General features: G+C 34.1%; 1 protein-coding gene across 4 annotated transcripts; it reads left to right on the forward strand.

Annotated features, from left to right (window-relative positions):
* The first annotated feature begins 6,434 nt into the window (after nt 1–6,434).
* Nucleotides 6,435–17,745, forward strand: LOC145638815 (uncharacterized). Of its 4 annotated transcripts, none has more exons than XM_081689854.1 (11): nt 6,435–6,718; nt 6,990–7,434; nt 8,870–13,538; nt 13,664–13,712; nt 13,790–13,872; nt 13,963–14,028; nt 14,357–14,446; nt 14,952–15,128; nt 15,731–16,156; nt 16,246–16,347; nt 17,500–17,745. In XM_081689854.1, the coding sequence occupies exons 2-9, from the start codon at nt 7,010–7,012 to the stop codon at nt 15,764–15,766; spliced, it is 5,595 nt and encodes a 1,864-aa protein (XP_081545980.1). In that variant the 5' UTR covers nt 6,435–6,718; nt 6,990–7,009; the 3' UTR covers nt 15,767–16,156; nt 16,246–16,347; nt 17,500–17,745. The 4 variants fall into 4 exon arrangements, with proteins under 4 accessions (XP_081545980.1, XP_081545978.1, XP_081545979.1 ...); XM_081689852.1 differs by having other exon boundaries at nt 17,515–17,745; XM_081689853.1 differs by having other exon boundaries at nt 15,731–15,971; nt 17,515–17,745.
* The last annotated feature ends 1,351 nt before the right edge of the window (nt 17,746–19,096 follow it).

Consider the following 19,096-nt stretch of genomic DNA (forward strand, 5'->3'; position numbering starts at 1 on the left):
ATAAAAAATCGTCAAAACTACTTAAAAAAAAAAAAGCATACACAAATACAGTAAATGTAAACTATTCAAAATTAAACAAATAAATAAACTAAAAATCAAAATATTACAATTCAAAAATATAAAAGACGCATTAAAAGTTAGAGGAAGAGAACATCTCTAAATAAGGATCATGGACAAAAAAAATTGGACAAAATGTACAAACACGGGGTAGGAGCATCCGAGAAGGCCAAATAAATCCATGTGACGCAAGTTTGTTGGGATGCACGGTTGTTGCAAGCTGCAAAACATAATACAACTACGACTATAGTAATACTTCAAGTACTTAGGGTCTGTTCACATATACTGAATTCAGCTGAACTAAACTGAACTGAATTAAGCTGAGCTAAGTTGAGCTAAACTGAACTAAAATAAATATTTTATAAGAGAAGGAAATTAGAAGATGAAGTGAACTGAACTAAACTGAGCTGAGCTGAGCTGAGCGGAAATAAACTAAAAATAAAAGTAGAAAAATAGGCCTTTAGTATTCTCTTAAACTTTTGGAATCTTTTGTTTAAACAATCCATTAAAATTAATTAAAAATAAAAAGTAATACTAGTACTTAGTATGTCGCTGTAGTGATGGGCCCTTTACTCGTTTCTTTACGTATGATCACTGCATGTACCATCGCTTTTTCTATTTTTGTATGCTTTATAAATTTTAAATAAATTATGAGTATGAATTTTTTGGTAAAACATTGATTCTTTGAATATTATTGAATATACACGACCGACGTTGTCAAACTACATTTTCTAATTAAATTAAATTACTTTTCTCAATGGAATATATTTATCCTCCTTACGATGTTCCGGTATTACTTTATTTATATGTTTTGTTGGATGCATATTTGAGGTAGCCAGGTGGTGTATATTAATTTATAAACATTATCTAATACAGAGGATTATACATAAAGTAATGGATGGATCCGTTTTATTGTGAGTCTATTCATCCATAAATTTATACTATACATGCTCAATAATTTGTTTCAAATTTTAAAAACTTTTATGAAGTGTCCAAAAACTTATCTATAAATTTCAAAAGTTAAGTTGTTCCAAAGTTTTATGAAATATCTTAAACGGAGTAATGTATAATGACTATAATCGTCTTAGCATAAGTCTGAACTCACATAATACCTTCTCTATTATATATTTATATATGGGGTATAATTTTGAAATTTTTTAAGAGAAAAATCAAGCACATTGGAATTAGTAATGTTTAATGTTTTTGCATTTGACTCTATTCTCAATTTTATATGGGGTAAGAGAAAAATCAAACACATTGGAATTTAGTAATGCTTTATATTTTGCGTTTGACTTTTATATACATAGTCATAATGGTTACATATACAATTTTCTTATTTTTTAATATCATTGATAATTGAGTGGATGGTATTAACTTATCATCTTAATCACTCATTTCAACTTATTTTGAGGTAATCAAAGCATGATAGTTCAAACACGTACACTTACAAACAAATTCTAGTACGGAGTACTTTAAAATTATAATATTAGGCAAAATAATTTAACAAATAAATTAATGTTATTGAGAAAATATGGTGGTCTAATTTATATGATATAGTAAAAAACAATTACAAAAGTTCACAAATTAAATTTAGAGTTATATATATTTGAATATAAAACACTAAGAGCATATGAAGTACCTAATGCCCACATGATGGCGGTAGCAACTAGCAAGCAACTTCCTCTACGTTTTTTAAAGTTTACTTATTGTTGATTACTGATTTAGGAAGTTTATGAAGTAAGAAACTACCTTAACTTTTGTAATGCCGAAAAAAACACAAAAACATGCACAAAGAAAAAAAAAATCTCCTTTTATTTCATTCGTTTCATGAAATCCTTCTAAGTTATAAGACTAATTTATAAAGTACTTTTTACTTTATTGCGCTATTACTAATTGTTTATATTCCCTTTGATCCGTCTTATAATGCAATGCCTTTTTAGATTTTTACATTGGAATTAAGAAAGTTGTTAATTGTTTAATTAATGAATAGAAGTACATATATGCATGTGAGGTTAGAGAGAGATAAAGAAAAAGAAAAAGTAATTGGAAATAAGGAAGAGATAAAGAGAGAATTTTTTTTTTTTTTTTGAACGGAGATAAAGAGAGAAATTAAAGTGTTGAAAATCGATGTCAAAAGTACAAAAAAGAAGAGGGAAAAAGATGACAAGTTATCAAAAAGAGAATAATAATGTCAAAAGTACAACCTTTTACTAGAAAGAGACATTGTATTTTAGTTTTTTTTAAAAAGGCTTTGTATTATGAGATGAAAAGAATAGTGAAAATTAATTATTGATGCCACACTACTTAAGAAAAAAATAATAATAAGTTTGACTCTCAAAGAGAAAAACAAATTCTTATGGTTGCCATGAGAATTTCTCAACCTAATGTAAAAAGGGTGAAACATTTAATTCCTCAACTTCTCCTAATTAGAACTTCATTATATTGTTTTAAGGTGTTTATATTACAATATGTTATCAAAATATGGTTGAGAAAGGGGGCAAACAATGCAAGAAAGTGTACTTTATTTAAAAGGAGATTAATACAACGTCCCTACTTTTATGCTTGTAGTTGTCACTATATAACTTTGATCATTGATATATCTAACTGTTCATAAGTAACAATTTTCATACAAATTTAACATTTCGAAAGTACATGCCAAGCGGACTAAGACGTTTGTAATAAGAAACCATGTACTTTCTTAAGTATGAATCATTGAAAATAATTTTAAATAGAGCATGTCAAAACACTAATAATGGGATTGGGAGGAAATACTACAACAACATAATCGTTTGATAAGGTGTTCTCGTTAAGAAATGAAGACTCACTTAAATAAGTTTTCCTGTAATAATTTTTTTCAAATCAAGAATAATTACTTTTTTTCACTTTAAAAAACATTCAATACACTTTGGAATCATTAACATTTTTGCTGAAAAAGAAAGGAATAATATATGATTAACAATGAATTAGCTCTAGTACAAGTAGGATTTTAAAACGTTAAAGCTAGATCTTAGTGTCAACACAATTATGCTGAATAAAAGGAAAAGGTAGAGTGGCATGAGGGGCTCCATTAGATCGATCTTTGCTTTCTTTGTTGAACAAAGAATGTAATGATAAGTACTAAAAACAGTGATATTACTAATTTGTTTATGCTTAACTACTTTTGATTTGCTCTTTTTTTGGCTAAGTATCTTTAAGGGCATGTTCTCATTGACTGAACTCAGCTGAACTGAACTCAGCAAAACTGAACTGAACTGAACTGAAATGAATATTTTATAAGAGAAGGAAATTAGGGGCTGAACTGAACTGCATTTCAACGTATGAGAATAGGCCCTAAATGTTACTTTCTCCGTCCCACTAAAATTGCCCTATATTTCATGCATAAATAATATAAACAATATAACAGTATTGACATACTATAAACAATATAAGGATTGTTACGTTATATTTCATACAGACTTGCGCTACTTTGGTCCCACTAATTTTCTCTTTTACCAACTTTATGAAACTAAACTTGTGAAAATTACAGTATTGTTACATACGTACAATCACGGTGTATTGAAGTAATTAATATTTTAAAACTTTTTTTGGGCACTAATTATCTAATCATATATGTAAAGCTTTTAAATAAGGATTATAATGCTTTATTTGAATCTCTATCTTTAACCTTTTGTTCAAAACCCAACCATTATTACAGTCTTTATATTGACTGTCATAATGTATGTCTTTGGCTTCCCAGATTTATAAAAAGAAGAAGAAATGATGTCTTGGCTTGCTACTCATCATAAGTTATTGGGATGGTCCACTTAATATCTCTCAGAACTTTTATAAAATACTTGATAGGCTGAGCTGTGATGATATGATGTGTGCTGATAGTGAGACTGTTTATTGCATAATGTATAGGATGGATTATATGTTGGCATTTTCTTTCATTAGTAATAGCACATGTTTAAAGGTCTAGTTTTAGGCATGAGATCGGCTTGTAATTTGTTGGTCTGTATAATGTCTTGGATTATTTTAGACTTTTAAATTTGGTCATTTGTATAAATTAAGTTGAAGAATTAATTTGATGATATTAAGTTCTACTTGCATTGTAATACAATGTGGTAGCTAATACCTCATAACATACCTAAGATTGATCATATTATCCTATCAATCCTAGTCGATATCAACCAATCTATTAATTGGTTAAGTTTACAAGATACTCAACAATCAACAATTGCTTAAATTGTTCGTATTGTTGGCAAGTTGTGTATACCTATCGTATGCTGAGCTTATGTCGAACAAAATACATAGAATACTCTTGTTCCATTTTTCTTAGGGCCTGTTCACATTTACTGAACTGAACTGAACTGATTGGAGCTGAACTGAACTGAAATGAATATTTTATGAGAGAGGGAAATTAAGAGCTGAATTAAACTGAACTGAACTAAACTAAACTGAACTGATGAGCTGAACTGAATTGATGAGCTAAACTGAACTGAACTGATTGGAGCTGAACTGAACTAAACTAAAATTAAGTAAATGTGAACAGACCCTTATCCCAACCGTTTTTAAATACTTAGCTTGATCCATTTTCTTATTTAGAAATCTTTTACAATATTTAATTCATTTCTTTTACCTAATGGACTGAACATAAATCATAATTTATTAATTTCTCCTTCAATTCTCTCAACAACTTTTGTTTTTTAGCAAATTTTTATTCTTCCCTCCACCCCACTACCTCTATATTTTATTACTCCCTCTATCCCATAATACTTAACACAATTCCCATTGTTGTTCGCCCCAAAATACTTAACACGTTACTAAATATGGAATGAGACCGCTAATAAAAAAATATAATAAAAAATATTTTTCCCGTATTTTCTCTCTCCTCACCCAACTCACTCCCACTCCACTTGTTGATTTCTTATAATATAAAAATACAAAAGAGAATCTTTTATGCAATAAACAAATGTTTTAAATAGATCTATTTGAAGTTTTTCTAAAACTACGTGTCCATCTCAACGTCACAAGTATTATTGGACGGAGGTAGTACTTTGTCAAATTTCTCCTAAAATTTCGCGCAATGAGAAATGGAGTAAGTATTTATAAACGAAAAAAATTAACAAATTTAATCAAGGTTCATGTCTAGATGCATACTAAAAATTCCTACAAGTGAACTCAATTTGCTAGGCAAGTAAGACAACTAAGTACTACCTCTGTTAATTATTAGTAGTACCGTGCAACAAAAGAGTATTATTTGTAAAACATAAAATATTTATTTGTTGCAACTTGCACATAATAATTAAAGAAGGTGGTATATCTTATAGTGTTACTTTCTTTATCCCTATTTGTTTGTCCCGTCGTAAATAAATTGTTTTTTCTTGTTGCGAAGAAATGTCTTCAAATGTAAATAACTCTAAATTTGTTTTTGTAAATATTACTAAAATACTGTATGATATTTTAAAAGGATCGGAAAAAGCTCATTTCAAAAATAGACATTGAAAGGAATTCAACAATATAGATGAGTAATAATTTGAACTCACATAAATGTAACGTGGCAAACAATTTGAAACACAAGAAAGAATATTTTTTATTAGGGTAAATGATATATGCAATTCTCAGGGCTATATAATTATATATAAACATAAAATATACTTATTAAAATAGAATTTAGCTTTTAAGCTAATTGTTATTGTAGCAACTTTGAACTCCAATGGCTAGATATTAGCTTACAATCTAAATCAATTTCACATCCTTTATTAACTATTTATATTTCATTTTATTAGTTCTATTTTACATTTTTTTGGTAAGTTTTTCTCCAAGCAAATTAATTTGCTTAGCCAAGCTAATTGCATTTTCTAGCTCCAATGGTCAAGCTAATAGCTCGGAATTATTTAATATTGCAAGCAAGTCCCTAGCAACAACTATTGGAGTTGCTCTTATAGCCCTTAAAGGCTTAAAGCTATGCTTATCATTTTCCTTTTTTACTACTTCGTATTATAGTAGCAACTTATTCAATATTATTAACAAAAAAATCCAAATTGTTTTAAGAACGACCACACCAAAAACATTCTACTAGTACCTGTTCAAATCAAAACATCAATCATTTTCAAAATTTGTTGAGTTTACATTTTATACTCAACAATCACATTGTTTGTTGGGACAAGTAGCTACCACACAAGTAATTTAATTTATTGCAAATTATAAAATTTGACCTAATTTTACACAACAAAAATACAATTGAGTTGACTGGTACATCAACTCTCACTTTGACTAATTACCAAAATACCAGTATAAAATTCTTATATTAATAAAATTATTTATATTTAGCAAAAAAATTAACACAAAAATACTCAATTAAAAATGTCAGAAAATTAAAACGCGGTATAATATCCAGCATGAATATGATTGATTCAAGCTACAAAAAGCAATGTTAGCAAGTTTTGTTACCTCTTCTTTCTCTCTCCTCTCAATCATACTTTCTCTCTCCTCTGCAACTCTTTCAAAACCCAATACCAAAACCAAAACCTCCATTTTTGCTCTTTTAGACACCGACCATAATCCAATCACAATCGCCATTAGTCCTTGCATTTAATTTTTTCCAGAAAATGGACTTTCGCTTCAATTAATCCCAAGTTTTAATTTTTGGGATTTCCCCCAAATTTTAAACAAATTTAAGGTTTATTTTAAACTCCCCTTTTCTGGGTTTTCATTTATTTAATAATATAAATGTCAGTAAACTCCAAATTAAGGTTTCGATTACATATTTTTCTGGGTTTTTCTTTTTTTTGTTTTGGGAGAGAAATTCTGGGATTTTCTTCAAAATTTTTAAAATTTAAGTTGTAGTTTGAAAATTTCTTTTCTGGGTTTTTGTTATAGTACAAATGGGAGAAAAACCCATAATTTTTTTTATTTATTTATACTAATTTTATTAAGATCCAATGATGTAGAGGAAGAAGAAAAATCAACAATGGCGGAAGTAAAGCGAGCAGCAAGTGGGTCGTCATTTTCTCACTCCACCAGCAAGAAGAAGCCACCAAGCTTTAGCAACAATGGAGTAAGTTCTAGCTCTACGTCTTTCAAGCACATATACGACGACGTTTTCGCTTCTTCGTCTCCTAGTAAGGTGAAATCGTCAGCCTATTTCATGGAAGATGATTATGCTGAAGTTTTCGGGTCCTCGAAATCGAACAATGGCGTTTGGAGCATTTCGTATTCGTCGATTCCCATCCTCGACCTTCCTCCGAAAGAGAAAGAGAAAGAGAAAGGGAGTTTTGATTATGGTGGTGTTTTTGGAGATGATAGTCATAATTTTGGTTTGCCAGATGGTGAGGAGTTGTTTGATCAGTTGAAGAAGAAACCCAAAACTTCATCTGCTGCTCATATTTTGCCAAGGTATATTTTATATTTTTATGTTTTTTTTAAAAGAAATTAAATGATTACAATTATTGGGTGAACTTTTGAATGTTGATGTGTTGTGTTAGTTGGTTGATTTTATTCTTCAATAATGCCATTTTTGTTGATAATTTATTATCACTTATCATACAGGTTGTTTTTATGTTTGTAATATGTTCTTTTTGGATATAGCTGTCACATGTAATTGATACTACGTATTACACTGTCAATGTAGCTATTGATTAGTTTAATTTGAGAGTGAGGGATAGCTCAAGTGGTTAGAGCTTCCCTTCCGGTTCCAGGAGATGTTGGGATCGATTCTTACCCCCGCCCTTGTGGCTCTCTAAACACCAAAAATTGATTAGTTTAATTACCTCTTACCAAATGGGTTGTTATTCGCTAAGGTTTATGTAACTATTGATTTCGATGGAGGGGGTAAACAAATGAAAGACGTGGGTGTCTATTTGTAGTTGAATGTAGCTTCCAGGCTAGCGGGTGCAGGGTGCTTTTGCTCAAGGAATAAGTGGACTAATTATGATCAAGGATAATATGTACACCAAGGGAAATTGTGTATTTCTTGTATGCCCCTGAAAGTTGGAAGTATCTTAAGAAGTGAAAAGTTTTCCTTATGAAAGGTGTTGCTAGCTCTTCTTGGAAGTTTGAGTGTTGGGATCCTGAAGTTGATGTAGGTTAAAGTACACGATGCAGATACGCTAATTACTAGTAATCTTTTGGGAGGTGTCTTGGAGTACATGGTATTGGTCTTTTGTATGGTCCACTTCCTTAGACTATCATGTTACTAGATGAATTACAGAGTATACAGACTAGTTGGACATGTTCGTGAAATCTGAAATGTACTGAAAATAAACATTACTTCCAAACTTCCAACAGAGAGGCCAGGTTTATTAGAGTAACTCTGATGGCGAGAATGCGAGATTAATGAAGATAGAGATGAAAGTGATGTCTCCTTATTGACCTTTTGTTAGGAACCAAATAGTTTGGTCGTATATACTTCTGTAAGGTATGGAGTGGTTGGTAGTTACCTCATCAAACAGTGGATGTATTATAAAGTCCTCTGAAAATTTCTGTCTCACCAGAGTTTGACAGTCCGACTTATGTAATCCTGAACATCCTAATTCGTTTTGACAGTATTGGACAACTAACTACTACTATTTATAAATTGATTACTTATATAAGAAGCTTTGTTAAAAAATTTCCTTGGAACCACTAAACCTGGATACATTTCCTGTTTAGAGGTCTATTATATGTGACATCGTTTTCTCTCAACAGTAATATATGTACTCCAGTCACCAATTCCACCCTGTTTTCTATCTATTTTCTGCACACAAACACGTACATGATACTCCCGTGTTTGCATGTATTGATTCATGTATTGACTGCATTAACAGTGACCATAAGCTTTAATATTTTTCAGTTTTAGGAGCCAAGGGCAAACCACGGATGCCACCAACCCCGAGATTTCAGGCCAATCTTATGATGGCCAGTCACTGACAAATGGATTTTGTCCATCATTTAACAATACAAAGCAATTTGAGCCTGGGAATAAAGTGGTTGTGAACGCTACTGGAGGGCCAAGAAAAGTAACTCATGCTCGTGCTTATTCATTGCATGAAGTGACTGCTACTCAGAAGACCCTGTCTAGTCAAACACCTGTGATAATATATGATTCGGTAGACACAGACTCCAAGCAAGGGAAGCATGCCAGGCATACTAGTTTGGATCTTGGTGCTGTCAAACAGAATAATGTCAGTGATTCTGGCCTTCAGAAAGTATCTGGTATGAGTGGTTCATTTTCAGTTGATAAATCTCGTGGCACATGCCAGTCCAGTAACACTGCAACAAATAGATTCTGCGAATCAGTTGACAACACAAAGCTTTCAGGAACTAAGATTAACAAATTAAGCTTTAATAGCACTAGCAATGCAACACACTCAGCTAATGCTCATCCGTTTCCGGAATCCAATCATTCAATAAAACCAGAAGCACGACCAGAGTCTTCGTTGTCCAATGAAATCAGCCCTACTCAAAAGACCCTGTCTAGCACAACATCTGTGCTGAGCGGTGAAACACAACCTAGCGTAGGTGTTGACCTGGAAAAAGAGCAAAGCAGGCATTCAGGTAATACTAGCTTGGATCTTGGTGCTAACAGACAGAATGGCCAGTGTGATCCACTCTTTCAGAAAGAATCAGGATTGAGTGAGTCAGCTTCAATTGATGCCTCTCATGAACCATGTCAGGCAGCAGGGCCGTCTAAGGTGGTAAAGGATACTGCTGAGATTGCCATTGGTTGTGATGAGGTTAAGAAGAAAGATAGGCGTTTCAGGATGGCCAGCATAGACCTTGGTGATTATAAGCCTTCTTGTGAGCGTGATGAAGGACCTAAGAGAAAACCTCGTTTTGGCGGTTCTTATTCATTTGATGCCTCACATGATCCTAGTGCTGCCCAAGTTAAAGCACAGCCCTCTATGATGTATCCTTCTTCAAGTCTGCCTAGGTTCTTTCCTGTTGAGAGCCATTATAAGGTATCAGAGAACTCAAGCTCAAAGAGTTCCCAAAAGAATCCATACAGAAGCACTGTAGGTGCAATACCACCCCTTGCCGAGGAGTTAGATGTAAACTCAGCTGCTGCAGTTTCTGTAGCTGTTTTGCAGAGAGCAATCGAGGAAGCTGAAATGAGAATTCGGTTGGCAAAGGCATTCTTGGAGCGAGAGTGTCGTGGCTCTACCAACTTGAGGTTTAAGGATACTTTGAAGGTGAAAGTGTCCAAGAAGAGGGGACTGGCCAATGAGATTAACAATTTTAAACAACCTGAAATGCGTCATTGTTCTCCTACTGCAGATAGAGACATGCAACCATGTTCACCTTTAGAAAGAAAGAGGGTGGTAGAGAATGCTAAAGCGCATCCAGTTTTTGAAGACCAGGTGCCCCCAGTTTGTGAAGCCCAGGCGCTCCCAGTTTTTGAAGACCAAAAGAATTCTGTTATGAATGGGGAACTCACTGAAAGTGGTGCAAGGAAGTCAAACTTGATTGGAGGGGATGATAAACAAGAAGGAGAATGGGAAGCAGCAAAGCACCTTAATCAACTTATAAGTGGAGTGAAGAATAGACTAGCTAGCTTTATGTCTTGGCAGACTGAGACTGAGACTGATTCTGAGAAGAAAGAGGGTTTGAAGGAAATGGAACCTAATATTGAACTTCGGCAGCAACTGGAAGAAGTTGAACATACTTTTGATGATCGTGAGGCTCTTAAGCAAAAAAGATTAGAAGTAAATCATGGCATTGCAAGTGCTGGCAAAGTGATGAATGCGGAAAATACGGTACAGTTTGCATCTGAGGCTCTGGTTCCAGAGGAGAACGAATCAATTAAGAGCTTCAGTGACAGTGTCAAGCAGAACAAAGCTGTAAACACTGTTGATTTCATTCCAGATACTGAAGGCTCTAGTTCAGAAAACTTTCAGTTCTTTGCTTATAGGAATCAGATCTTATGCGATCCTCCTGATCCAAAAATAGAAGAGACGGGACCACTAGAAATTAGAGAGTGTGAGATGGAGAATGGACAAGAGCAAGTGATAAAGGAGGTGAAAATTGAACACAGAGCATGGCACGACGAAGAGCAACAAGATTCCGGTGATAAATTTGTGGCTCATGATACTAAGAGGCAAGATGATGTATATAATATGAATGGCTTAGATTCTAGTGATGATGAAAATGACAAGACAGTGGACGAGCCTTGTTCTCTGATTGAGGATAATGAAATGGAAATCTCTCATGAAGAGGGAAGGGAAGGTTTAATGAGTAGAAACAGCAATACTTGCTCCTTCAATGAAGAAAAAGTTGAGATGGTGGAAGAGCATTGTTCCATGGATGCACATGACGAAAAGGTACCCGCTTGTGAAGATGACTGGCAAGATGATACAATTAGTAAGGACTATGCAGGGTCTTGTGATGATGAGTTTCATGAAATACTGGAGGAACCTTATACCATTGCTGAGCATGATGGCAAAAGACTCACTCATGACGTTGATGGGCAGGGTGATTTGTGTGAGATTCATTTAGGTGATATTAATGAAGAAAGTAATGATAGTGTGAAGGAACTTTGTACACAGGCTGGGCATGAAAGAAATAATGTAATTCGTGAAAAGGGCAATGATATTAGTCTGAATGAGGAATTCAGGGAGGTATCGACAGACAATTCTCATTGGTGTGAAAATATTTTAGAGAAAACTGACAATGATGGTGATTGTGAAGTGCTAAAGGAAAATAAAAAACAGCACGAGAATGTAGAGATTGTGGAAGAGTTTAACCTGGTAGGAGAAACCTGGAAGAATGATAGTGATCAACGAGAAAGCAATCACATTGAAGAAGTTTCTAGACAAAAATATGGTTGGGAAGATATTAAAGTTAAACAGAGTGAAACTGATCATATTGAGCCAATAGAGGAAACTGCAGAAGGAGTGACTCTGCAATCAAGTTTCATTGTTTCAGCTGAAGGAGAACACAAGCAGAAAGAAAATGAATATTTAAGCAAAGGGGAAGCCTGTAGTTTTGTTATGGACAGTTCCAAGATTAGAGAAGCAGTATATGCTGATGAAGAAATTGAGAGGATGATGGAAATGTCTAATTCTTCTTCCGAACTTGAAATGGATTTAGAAAATCCAGTACAGGCTCAAATGGGAAGTGGGTTGATTGGAGAATGGCCTCCAGTATCAGCTCAAACAGCTAGGGAGTTGATTGTTGAAGAGCCTGTGCTTACATCTGTGTCAACTGAAATTAACATGGAACATGATAAAAATGTGATTCAGAAGGATCTAAATGGTAACATCAGAACACTTCCGCATGAAAATCTTGTTTCATTTGACAGTGAATCTGACATGTCTCTTGAGCAAAAGGATGTCAATGTGAAAGTCGTGGAACCTGAATCTCAGGATAATTTGGAAAATCAAAATGACTTGCTGCATGAACCTGGGGACAACCTGCATGTAGGGGAGTTTGATACAGGAAGTGATCAGGATGCGGAGAGGTCTGGTGCTGAAGCTGGCCACAGGAGAAGAAGATGGTTTGATAACAGCGGGATTATTGGGACAGCTGAGCGTCCTAGCATCCTGGAAGGTAACCGAACAGATCTGGAGATAGAGCAGGAGATATTGGATGAATCTGAGTTATCTGGAAGCGTAGAAATCCATGCTGATGAACTAGATTGCAGTGTTGCAGAGCTTAAAACTGGTAAAGATGCTGATATTCCTTCCAATCAGGATGGTGTCAAAAATACTGTTGAAACAACTCCTACCAGAAGAAAATGGTTTGTTAAAAGAGGGGAACAGGGAGCACCTGAGCCTCTGTCCCTTTTTGAAGGTATTAAAGTGAATTTGGAGGTACCTCTTAACAATGTTAATGAGTTGGTAATGCATAACACCTCAGACGAATGCCTTGATATGAAAACCAAATGTGAAGAATCTATAAATGGAGTGAAGTCTGATGTAGCAATTAATGGGGAAAATAGCAAGCAGAATGGAGAAACAGCTCCGAGAAGGAGAAGATGGTTTGAGGGCGGAGAAAAAGTAGGAGCAGGCCAGCAATTAAGAATTAATGAAGATGTTGGGCTGACAGTAGAGATGGATCAAGAATCCAACGTGAAGGGTTGTGTAGAGAAGCATGGAAAACTTAATAGCATGTCTACTTCACAGGAGAAGGATGATGTACACAACAAAGTAGAACCAGTAAAGGAACACCTCAGTGACCAGGATGATTTAAACAGGAAAGAAAAGGCGAGAGAGAAAGAAAAAATAGCAGTTGAAAGGGCAATTCGTGAAGCTAGGGAGCGAGCATTTGCTGAAGCCAGGGAAAGGGCGAGAAAAGATGCAGCAGAGAGACCAAATGTGGAGGCACGCCATAAAGTAGCAGCTGGAATTCAAGAGAAGCTGGGTAAGGTTTCTTCTGAGGCAACTTCCTCGTTAGATAAGGCCTCAGTGGAAGCAAAACTAAAAGCCGAGCGTGCTGCTGTAGAAAGAGCTACATCAGAGGCTCGGGAGCGAGCACTGCAAAGGGCTTTATCAGAGAAAGCTTTTCACAGGTCAAAAGAACAGGTAGGAAGATATTCATCTGAGAAAAATTCATCATTAGTAAATGTTGTTTATGTGTTTTCATTCATATATGGTACTTGACTACTTGTCTCTATATAGTGACTTGCTGACCTTTTAATCTGTTGCAGGAGCCAAAATATCAGAGCTCAAGAAGTTCAGATTCCTCAAATAACAGTGGTATGTGTTCTGATACTGGTAATTCTTTCACGTGCCTGAATTGTAGCCATTCAACATCTGGAGTTGTTTATATGCAGAAAAAATTGATGGAGCTGATGTTGAATCAACTCAAAGGCGCAAAGCTAGATTGGAAAGGCAGAAACGAACAATGGAACGAGCAGTATGTTTTTGCTCATTTTTTATGATAAATTACTGACACACAGCTGTAAATATCCATTCATTTTAAGAATTTATAATCATTCTTTGTCAGACTAATGCTCTTGAAGAGAAGAATAAGCGTGATATCCTAGCTCAGAAGGAGCAAGCTGCCAAAAATGTAAGGACTATTTTGGGTTAGAATGCTGGATGATTTAATGAGTTTTTTTTTTTTTATAATCATTTGTCGTTTGATTACATTGGTCTGAAAAATATCTTAGTAAACTGCCCTCTACTTTTTATTATAAGTTGTGATGTTTTATGCTAGTCAATTTCTTTTCGAGGTTCTAATGTAAAAGGAAAATAGAATAAATTGCCCTAGGTGGTAATCTCTTTAGAAGTACCATGGATTAGGTGGCGCTCTGTTTGGTTCTTTGGGAGTTTTTGATTAGTAGCTTACTTTCTTATGAGCCTGCTATCAAAGTTTCATGGTCTACTTTATATTCCAGATACTGGCAGATTCTCTGGATTCTGAGGTCAAACGGTGGTCCACTGGAAAGGAAGGAAACCTGCGTGCACTGCTTTCAACACTACAATATGTAAGATGAATAATTAACATTGCGCATGAATGTGTATCAAATCCGTATTGCTCTCTTTCTCTCTCTCATATCTCTGTTTACCTTGAATTGAATCCCTTGACCAGTTCTAAGTAAATACTCTGTTTCAATAAAACTTGTACCCATCTTTTGGTTTTTGTTAGATGAATGAGTGGCGTTTGGTTAGGTATATATATTTTTAGTTTACCAGAACATCAAATTGTAGTTTTGCACCATCAATTTTCTACTTTTTTCCATTTTACAAAAGTGCACTACATGAAATTTGAATTCTAAAATGTTTGCTTTGTTTTAATTTTATCTTTTGAATTTCAATTCATTGGAGGCACATGTTGCACAATATTTTTCTTAGAGTTTTCCATATTTCATAAAACAACTTTTTTTTTTGGTTCAGGCCTTCTCTGAAATCTTGGCGTTTCTATTCTATTCTTATCTGCAACATCTTTTATATATATTTGATGATAATTCAACTACATATATTCATGTGCAGATATTGGGTCCTGATAGTGGATGGCAGCCTGTTTCCCTCACTGATTTGGTGGCTGCGACTGCTGTCAGAAAATCTTATAAGAAAGCTACACTTTGCGTTCATCCTGATAAATTGCAACAACGAGGTGCATCCATTCAGCAGAAGTACATATGCGAAAAAGTTTTTGATCTTTTGAAGGTGCGTTTTGATCATATGATCTTCCTTGCTCTGTAATGCCTCACCATTCTTACTGTTTTAACTTGCTTAATATTTGTTAAAATTAGGAAGAGCATTTATTCCAAATTTTTTGCCTGATTTCACTGTTAGTTTGATCATATGATCTTAATATTTGTTAAAATTAGGAAGAGCATTTATGTTTTCTGAACTTATTTGAATTTTATTCTTGTTTCTCTTTTAAAACCCCTTATTTTTTCTTAAATGCTCTTTCGTTTACTCACTTTAATCACCTTTTTTCAAACTCTTTTAAATGATAGTTTTGTTATGTCCGTTTCGTTATACCGTATGATTCCTTATGACGTGTTAGCTGTCCCCAAATCATTTTGGGATTAAGGCTTTGTTGTTGTTTTTCCGTCCCAACTCTAGTGACAGTATATTAGGTAATGTAAATTGTACTGTGTGCAATCATGTTGGACTTGGAGGTCACTCTTATGGACATGTTTTCAGTCATTTTACCGGACTCTTGAATGGCCTTTATCTTGCCTTTTTGATAGCCATGTTTATTGAAAAGCTCAAAACAGTCAAAATCATGTGATATAATTTCTATTTTTGGTTATGTGCAGGAAGCTTGGAGCAAGTTCAACCCTAATGAGCGTTAATGTAGATCTGCCAAGTGCCCGCTACACTTGTTGGCTTCAAAATACTTGATACCTGTTGGCTTCACAATATCTTGAAGGGAATTAAGATTTGAGTTCCATCTCGGCATGTGACTGTTGGTAAACTGCAATGAGTACTGATCTTAATCTCTCTGGTTTCAAATGCTGCTTGCTGGGTGCTGGTGGATGACAATTGAAGAAAATGCGGGTAGGGAATAAATGAATTTAAATAAAGATGCTATCCACTTGCACTCATCCCCTCCCCACTCCCCAAGTACAACAACAAAGCCTTGGTCCCAAAAAAAAAGCCTTGCCACAATTCCACCCTTAAACTAAAGCCATAGTCATCGAGCAGTCTTGCTTAGCCAAGGGTTGGATTTGCATGCTTGGAAAGTAAGCTTTATTTTTTCATGTTTTCTCTCAATGGTCTTCACTATTGTTGCATCTGGCTTGACTTTTTTTTTTTTTAATCATTACTGCAGATTTGTCTGGTCAATGAATGATTCATCTGCTTTGACTTGGCCTGTATGCTACAACATTGATGTTTCTTCCTTGTCAAATCTTCTCAAGGCCTCAATATTTTGGTATGTCTAGTATAATCCAATCTTGTATTTTTTTTTTTTTTTTTTTTGAGGGAGTAATCCAATCTTGTATGAAAAAAAAAGAGATTCATAAATTATATATATGATTCTAAAAACTAGATATTTATCAACATAAGAATCCTTTATCTCTGTGTAATTGGTTTGTCCATGAAATCTATTGCTCAACACTTTCACTTTCAGTTCTTTTTTAATACTTCGTATGCATATTAATTTTATGGTTGCAATTTTGATTAGATATGTCATATCAGAATCTTCAGGGTTGGGTAACTTAAGGTTTGGGCCAGTTTGTGTTCAGAGTTGGAAAATGCATGTTTGTCAACTAAAAATTGAGTTTGGACCAGAATCTTCCTTAAAACCAAGTACGCCTCCCTAGGCATGCTTTATACTCCCTCGCTCCGTTACATAATGTTGTTCCCACTTTCCCTTTTAGGTCGTTTTTAAATTTCTTCGTGATTTTGCTTTGTTTCAATTTTTTGTCAAAGTAATACTGTTATTTTACCTCAACCTGCTCCAGGTTATGGTATTAATTCATTTTTTTAAACTCACATAATGTAATTACAAGCACTTGTGTCTACTTTGTTCAGATTCCTTTGTTTATGATAGAAAGTGGGAAGAGTTTTTTTTGGAATGAAGGATATTGTTTATACTGGCATTTGTTCTCAGTCTGACATTCAGATCTCGCCATTATCTTCTTGAAGGGTCCCTTGGTGTATCTGTGTATCCAGGCTCACTCAGCTCTACAATGCTCCCTCTGGTTTGGAAACATGTAGATTTAAAATTGTCGGCGAATATTGAAAAGATGAAACATTAATATTTTGATGATAGCTAACCTTAATTTAAAATTTGATTATCGAAAAGTTAGGTAACTACTGCTAAACAATACTCGGACTTGAAATTGAGGATCCTAAACAACACTCCTTTGATCCTTTCTGACCGGAGGGAATACGTTGTTGAATGGCTTACATGTTAGTACATGTTTCTACAAGCTATAGTTCAAAATTTATGTTCTGTTGTAGCCACCCAACACTATTGTTGATAGGCGATTGCCAGAATTTCAATACTGCATAAAATCCTCATCTTAATGCCATTTTGTCACTTGTCTTTGTTGATTGGACTTTTGGCTGGTCTTAACAGTGTCGTGTTTGGCAGGCTATGGCCTTTTCTGGGAATGAAAACCAGTTCTCTGAAACACTTGGGATGTTATTAAAGCTGCTACCAGATGTTCGTTCACTGATTACAATGCAGGTGCTTGTGCTTAATGGGATATCCTCATCGATGATGCTGTATTGTAAAATTTGTTGTGTATATAACTATATGTGCATACAGCTTCACAATTCTATTGGAAATAAATGGCTTCTACATGCATATATTTTACCTTCATGTCTATGGAACTTTAGTTTGGAGTACATTTCTGAACAGCGAAAAAACAAAGCGTAGAACGCTACTAAGCTGCTTCCTCTTCAGCAGCCTTTCCTTTTACATCTCCATGATTGGAATTCGCATAAATTTCCCAAAGACATGGCTAAACAAATTCAGGGATTTATCTGTGTTTTGTGAAGAGAAGTAGAGAACCATCTCTCAATCATATATTTTTGCACTTTCCATTTATTTGCCAACTGGTAGGCTATTATGACAATTTTAGTTACAGTATTTATTTTGACAAATCTGTCTATTAAAAGGATCTTAACAAGCAGTATTAATAGATTAGGAGAAAATTCATGTATCTCAAGTTCTCAACATGAGATACATATCATGTATCTCAAAGGGTATATTTGTCATTTTATGATTATAATAATCCAACCTTTCCGTGGTCCAATTCTATTATTAATCCGACCTTTCGTATCTCATATTAAATTTGATTATAATAATCCAACCTTTTCGCGGTCCAAATCTATTAATCCGACCTATTTGCTGTTTTGAAATACAATTCTTGTATCTCATATTTAGATACTACGGCTTCCTTATAGATTAGTCGGTTAAAGTAGTAATTAAATTCTTTTTTATCTTTTTGCCATTGTAAATATATTTACATCCAATTATTTAACAAAGACTATTAAAATTCATCTTAAGAATACAAAATTATTTAACAAAGACTATTAAAATTCATCTTAAGAATATAAAATTTTCCAATCTAATGTAAACTGATCTAATTTGATATCTGATTTAATCAAACATTGATTTTGAAAGCAAGGGATCCAAAGCCCATTAAGGTGTAATACGTATCAACCTATGTCTTATAGGTGTTTGAGTGTTTACTAATTGTTTTATGTAATAGAAATGTATTCGAAATTTATAGTAAACATTGGTAGTAATAAAGTGTCTAATCTCTAAATGGTTGTTTACTTGCTTTTTATGCTCAGTTAGTTCGGAAGGGATGAGTTTTGAACTTGAGATCTTGGAATTGTCTAATTACTCACCTACCAACTAAACTATGGTATAAGTAACTTGAAAAGTTGCAACAATTCATATAAATTAAAATTTAAACCAAGGGGAGACCATGGCCTACCCTAGCCCCTCTTGATTCTGCCACTATAGAGTTGAAATTTATCGAATTATTATAATGTACTTTGACTTAATGGAGTGAGAATTTTATTTTTTTTTCTCCAAAATAATCCACAAAGGGACATTATTATACTAATAAATCAGATGAAGTGACATAAAGACTCTTGTAAAAAAAATAAAAATAAATAAACAGTGACATAAAGAATGCGAGTCGTGAGGGATAACTCAA

Source organism: Chenopodium album, chromosome 7 (assembly GCF_948465745.1).
Source record: "Chenopodium album chromosome 7, dcCheAlbu1.1, whole genome shotgun sequence".
In the NCBI taxonomy this organism is placed as follows: domain Eukaryota; kingdom Viridiplantae; phylum Streptophyta; class Magnoliopsida; order Caryophyllales; family Amaranthaceae; genus Chenopodium; species Chenopodium album.